Source organism: Talpa occidentalis, unplaced genomic scaffold, assembly GCF_014898055.3.
Source record: "Talpa occidentalis isolate TD23 unplaced genomic scaffold, MPIMG_talOcc4v2.1 talOcc4.2928, whole genome shotgun sequence".
NCBI classification, from domain to species: domain Eukaryota; kingdom Metazoa; phylum Chordata; class Mammalia; order Eulipotyphla; family Talpidae; genus Talpa; species Talpa occidentalis.
The window spans coordinates 1-6,953 of record NW_023603105.1 but is presented as its reverse complement, the minus strand read 5'-3'; the positions used below and the strand labels follow the sequence as shown (position 1 = coordinate 6,953).

The 6,953-nt window shown below is 36.8% G+C and overlaps 1 protein-coding gene across 1 annotated transcript; it reads right to left on the bottom strand.

The window, feature by feature from the left end:
- Nucleotides 1-3,668: 3,668 nt before the first annotated feature.
- LOC119254094 (olfactory receptor 52H1-like) lies at nucleotides 3,669-4,619 on the bottom strand. Its single transcript, XM_037521260.1, has one exon. It carries the CDS (start codon nucleotides 4,614-4,616, stop codon nucleotides 3,669-3,671), a length of 948 nt encoding a protein of 315 aa, XP_037377157.1. The 5' UTR covers nucleotides 4,617-4,619.
- Nucleotides 4,620-6,953: the final 2,334 nt, after the last annotated feature.

Here is a 6,953-nt window from a genome sequence, read left to right as displayed (position 1 = left end):
CAGCAACATGGATGGCACTGGAAGGGATCATGCTCAGCGAAAAAGCCAAAAGAAAAAGAAAAATACCGGATGGTCTCACTCATAGCAGGAATCTAGAAAACTTAAATAAGGGACCAGGAAATGAATATAAGAAAGTGAAAATCAAAATCAACAAAAAAACTATGAACCGAGACACTTTTTGGGGGGTGGGGGGCGGGAGGGGAAGGATTGTGGGGTCAGAATGGGGCGTTGCAATTGTATGGGGGAATATAAAAATAAAATTTAATATTTAAAAAAAAAAAAAAAAAAAAAACAATGCTACTTCATTAATGAAAAAAAATTAATTAAAAAATAATATATTTTCTACAGCAGACAAAAATACTTTATCTTTCCATGTATCATAATACTGACAGTTTAAAGAAAATAAAATTATTTTCTTGTCTCCTAAAAATAAAGGCTTTGGACTCAGACAGACTTCTAGGTATATGCTTATCATATATTATTTGTATGATATTGAGCACATTATTTAATTTTATTATTAAAGTAAGACTAACATAATAAAAATTTACCATTGTAAACATTTCTGTTGAAGTAACATTGGTTTATAACATTATACAGGTCTCAGGTGTATAGCGCTATACTTTACATCTGTGTATATCACATTTTGTTCACCACCATCATCATTCAATTGACTCCTTCCACCCGATTTACCCATTCCCTTTATCTCTTAACTTCTGGTGACCATTACTTTGTTCTTGTAGTCTAAGAGCTTGTTTTTCTTTTTTTTTTTTTAAGATTTATTTATTTATACAAGAGCTGGAGTACAGGCCAGAGGCGCAGAAGGGTGAGAGGATTCACCAGAGACAGAGCAGGGAGCAGAACAGGCAGGCACCCGAAGACACTGCTGAGGGGAGCAGTGGGCGAGACAGGAGAGGTCTGCTGCGCCATGTGGGTATATCCTGGCCGGCCAGGAATTGAACCCGTGCTGCAGAGCTTCACAGCACTGTGCTCAACCCACTGCGCCACCAGGGAGGCCCTAAATGCTTGTTTTTACTTTGCTTCGCTTGTTCATTAACTTCGTTTCTTTATGTTCTATACATGATAAAAAACCATATATTTTATCTTTTTGTCTGACTTTTTTTCACAAACATAAACTCTCTCTACCCGTTCAAGTTGTTACAGATGACAATATTTCCATACAAAACTTAGTATTCCATTGTGAGTGTAGATACACTGAATCTTCTTTTTCCAGTAATCCAGCAATGGCACTTAGGTTGTTTCCACCCTTGACTGTTGTAAATAATGCCACATTAAGATTGGGGGTACATACCTTTCTTTAAATTAGTGTTTTCATATTCCTTAGATAAGAACCTAGAAGTGGGATGACTAGATCATATGGAATTTCTATTTTTACTTTTTTAGGTCTCTCCACACTGTTTTCCATAGTGGCTACACCAATTTACATTCCCACCAACTGTGCACAAGGGTTTCCTTTACTCCACACCCTCATGGACACCTCTCATTTCTTGTCTTTTTGATAATAGTCACTCCCACAATGTGAAATGATATCTCATCTTTTTTTAATTTGCTTTTGCTTAAAAATACTAGATGATGACCATATTTTCATGTGCCTGCTAACCATGTCTTCTTTGAAGTGTCTATTCGGATTCTGTTCTTGAGTTCTGTGAATTTTTTGTATGCTTTGTATATTATCAAATATATGATCTGCAAGTATCTCCTCTCATTGAGAAGGTTGATCTTTCATTTGGATGGCAATTTACTTTGCAATGCAGAAAACTTTTTGATTTTTGGTTTTAACCATTTTATAGTGGGCAATATATTTCTTTAAATTTATGCTTTACATGAAAAACATGTAAGTGAATTATTAATTAGGCTTTTAGTATAGTTACAATGGTGTGCAACATAACTATCTAATTCTACATCTTCATCATCCCAAAAAAGAAACATCATATTCACTAAGAGCTCTCTATTTCTCCTTCCCCCAGCAATTGGCAACTACTAATTGATTTCTGTCTCTATGGATTTGGCTTTTTTTAAATTTTCCACATAAATGAAATCATACAAAATGTCAGACTTTTGTGTCTGACTTTTATCACTTAATATGATGTTTTCAAAGTTCATCCATGTGTATCATATATCATCACTTCATTCCTATTTATGACCAAATAAAAATTCCATTATTTGGATATAACACATTTGGTTTATCCATTCATCAGTTGGTAACATTTGATGTGAGCTGTTTCCACTTTCCTGGCTATTACAAATAATGCTGCTATAAATATTCGTTTACAACTTTTTATTTGAACATCTTATCTGTTTTCAGTTCTCTCTAGTGTAAACCTAGGAGTAGCATTGCTGGATAATATGGTAATTCTATATTTAACTTTTTGAGAAACCACCAAAATATTATCCACAGACGTTGTGACATTTTACATTCCCACTAGCAATGTATCAAAGTTCCAGTGTCTATACATCCTCACCAACAATCTTATTTGACATTTTTTAAGTATAACCTCTAGTGAACATAAAACAATATGAAGTCATTGAGAAATCATTTTCCTAGATTCTTGTTTCTACCAAAATTCAAGCTAAGCTTCAGATTTCAAAAGGAATAGAACATGTATCAGTTCAGAAGGAAAAGAAAATCTAAAGTGGTATAAAGGGCATGTAAAGGAGAGAGTGAGAGGGAAGGGTAGAGTTGGGCACTGTAGACACCAAGCACTAAGTGGTTAGCGCCAATCATAACAATTTTGAAGATGTGTTAGGATATTTTAGTTTAATTCAAATGAAAATGGTAACTGTTAAATAATTTTAAGTAGCAGATTGCCTTGATCCTTGCTGGAGTTGAATTAGACAATTCAGTTTTTTTTTTAAGTACAATAATAAATTGGAGAGAAAAAGTTTGGATGCAAAAAATTCCTAAGTGGGACGGCTGGAAAAATCCTGGACAAAGAGAAAGTTGGGATATGTTTTACATTAAAAACATGTGAGTGAATGTTAAGAAAATTCAGAAAATATAATCAACAGTAAATTAATTTTTTAAAAATTTAAGATAAGGAGATAAGGAGAACCAGTTTTGACATGGAAAACCGGTTGGATTCTGTATCACTATACAAGGTGGAGAATTCAAGAGAATATATTCATCATGAAGAAAGAGGAAAAGGTAATAATATTTCTTTCCATGTGCTGATTTTGAAGTTTCAGTTGGATGAACAATAGGAGATATCAAATAGAGATGGGAGAGAGAAATAATTGGGAATTTTCAGTATATAGATGGCTGTTGAATTTATGAGCTTACCATGTGATAAGCAAATTTAAACCCACAACAATTTCAGAAATGAGTGCTATTTTTCCTTTGTTAAAAAATTAATCAAAACAGAATGAAAGTACCCAAAGAGAGTAAATAATTGTGTATTTATGTTTTTGATAGTAGAAAATCAGGATACTTCCATCAGATGTTTATCATTTTCTTGGAAATTGAATAATTCTTACCTTTCACCCTCTGATTCTATCCATTGTTTTCTCCAACAAAACTGAGGTTTTGAAATTTGTAGAAATTGATTCCATCAGTGGAAGGATGCCAACTACTGATTTACATGAGAAATTCTATTAAATCAACATGATTACTTGATTTCCCACAATCTTCTCTCTGTGCCCTTATACTTAGGTCACTGCATCCCTTTAGGAAAAAATAGAAGGATGACCTTGTCCCTGATCTGCTTTGTTTTTACCCCATAAATAATGGGATTGAGTGCGGGTGGGATTGCCACATAGAAGTTGGCAAACATGATGTGAAAGGAGAGAGAGATATTGTGACCAAAGCGATGAGTAAGGCTAGAGAATATGGATGGTGCATAGAATATGAGAATGACACTGACGTGAGAACCACAGGTGCTGAGCGCTTTCTCACGGGCATCTCTGGATGGAAGACGGAAAACAGCACGAAGGATGAAAGTATAGGAAATGCCAATGAAGACCAAGTCTGAGATAAGAGTCAACAGAGGCACAGATAAGCCATACCAGATATTGATGGCAATATCAGCACAGGCAAGTCTGGCCACCCCTATGTGCTCACAGTATGTGTGAGGGATAATATGTGACCCACAGAAAGGTAAACGCTTCACAAGGAAAACAACAGGCAAAATGACAGCAAAGCTCCTAGCAACCATACCCACCATGATCTTGATAATTGTCTTTGGCGTCAAGACACTGGCATATCTCAAAGGAGAGCAAATGGCCATGTAACGATCAAATGCCATGCCTAACAAGATGGCCGAGTCCAGAAAAAAGCTGAAATGGAGAAAGAACAACTGGGTGAGGCAACCAGAAAATGTGATTCCTTGAGCTTTGAGCCAGAATATGCCAAGTGTTTTGGGAACACATGTGTTGCACAAGAGGAGGTCTGTAGAGGCCAACATTGAGAGGAAGAAGAACATAGGTTCATGGAGGCTGCGGTCCACTGTGATGAGGTAGAGAAGGATGCCATTACCTGCAAGGGCCACAAGGTAGATAGCAAAGAAAGGAATCCCAATCCAGATGTGGAACTGTTCCAGTCCTGGAATCCCCACCAAAATGAAGGAGCCTGAATTGAGGCTTGTCAAATTCAATGTGGCCATCGTGGTGATTGTCATTCCCTGAGGACAAAATATTTTATTTGATTCCTGGAACTGACTAGCCATGAATTCCCTTTAAGTCTTGTCCACAATTAAGATCCTTCCCTTTCTATGAGATAGCAAACACTAAAGAAAACAAAACATACCTCTGTCACAGTCTACATTAGTTACTAACCTCAGTGAAAACCAATCATTACTTGTGGGTGATAGAGTTTACCATAACTCCATTGTTACTAGATTGGGACTGACTGATTCCTGAGCTGGGAGTCTATTGGCCCGTTGTGTCAATTAAAGTTCCAAGATTGTCTTGCCCTTACCATGTAACTCAGTCTGAGATTTTTCAAAGATGTATTAAACACACTACTTTTCGTGAGTCTCAGGAGCATCTTCACTGGCTAGTCAAAAAGGCAACAAAGACCACATGCAAGTCAGCAAATACCCATTTCTTTAATGTCACTGTGTCATTGGGATGCTAGTGAGCCAATCTACTGCTGTCCAGGACTTGCTTCTACCTCTTCCATATTTGGGGGGAAAAAATCTCCATCCAAATATTCTTCTGTCAACTCAAAAACTCTTCAGGATTCATACTTTTCTCCCATCTGCCATCTTACTCATCAGTTATTCTACGTTGTTATCACATTGTTCACCCTCTTACTGCTGGGGCATAGTGATCCGAGGACTGACTGTCCTTCTTCTACTTTCAGTCCCTATTTCTTGTCTGCCAGCTCTTATGATCCTCTTTTGAAATCCCTGTTTCATCTGTCTATTCCATTTTTCCTCCACTTTCTCATCTACTCAAGTTATCATAAACACTAATTGGAACCATAGAATAAGTATTCTCATCCTTCCAATATCTTGCTAGTCTTTTTCTTCATGTCATGCTGTTAGATTGTTCACTTCAAAATGGTACAAGATAGTAGCCTTTTTAAAAGCATGTAATTGTACCTATTGTGCCTAAAAATTTTATTGTATTCCCTACTTAGTAGTCAATACTTTCCCTATGTCTATTAATTTTGCCTTCAAGAATGTCTCTCGCCATTAGCCCTAAAGGTCAATGCAGGGGGAGGTGCAGCACTTCCCTACAAGTTATCCATCTATTCCTTCTCCTCCCCATATTCTCTATCATTGCTACATCTCGTTGCCTGCATTACTGTATTTCTATATTGAATTTTCTAGTATGTCTAAATAGAACATTCTTTTCTGTGATGCTTGCAGTGCTAATGTCTCCAGGAGACTTCCTTTAGTACTGCTGAATCATGTAGTCTACTCTTCTGATTGTACAACTGATTTCTTTCCCACCCCTCCCCTACAACTGATTTCTTAATTGTTTTACCAGACAATTAAATGGTTGTATTGAGCTGTACATTATTTTCCTACTCATTCTCTTGGGTTCTTTTTCCTAGGTGTGTGGTCATCCTCCATTAACAACTGGAAATTCTTTCTAAAGACAAATTTTCTGTTTCCATGTGCCTCTCCAAAAATGAAAGAAAGCAAAATGTTACATAGAATAACCATTCACACATTCTCAGTGGTAAAACTAGTATTTCAAATTCTGTCATTGTCTACTTACTTTTGCTGGTTTTCACTGTGTCCCATTTAAGTCAAAAAATTGTGGCTTTACATGCGTGTGTGTGTGTGTGTGTGTGTGTGTGTGTTGCTTCTTGACTTACTGCCTCTCTGTCCATCTTCAAAAGCAATGACAAGAATTTAGTCTTTCTCACAGCTTATCACACCTCATTGTTCTGAGCTCTGCAGTCTCCGTCTGACTCATTTTTTCTCTCTCTTCCTCTTCTGCTTTTAAAGACCATTGCAATGACTCTGGAGTCACCCCGATAATCTAATATGATCCCCCTATTTTAAAGTCAACCCGTAAACAACCCTAATCTCCTTTGTTATATAAATAACGTATGCAGCAGGTCCCAAGGATGTGCCTATCTTTGAGGGAAAATTCATTACTCTGTCTGCCATAAGGACATTTTATATTGCCTGCATCTTTTCTGTTCTGCATCTCCAAGAATTGTACTAGCATCACCACCATTAACACACTCAGATAATACTCACAGGGTCTAATTTTATAGTAGATGCTGGGATAGAAAACCAACAAAGGGGCTTGAAGAGAATAAGTCCCCCAATGAAAACAGAAAAGTACATGAGGGAACACAGCACAACTGGGGACACCATATGAAAAGAAAGAAGACACAAATGAGAAAATGAGGCATGGGGAGAAAGAAACAGTTCCAGTTGGAAAAGACACACTCATGTGAATTGCATAAGCTTTTATCTCTTGCTAATTTTCCCGGGGGATAAAGACACCATGAAAAGTGAGGACTTGAAAATCTA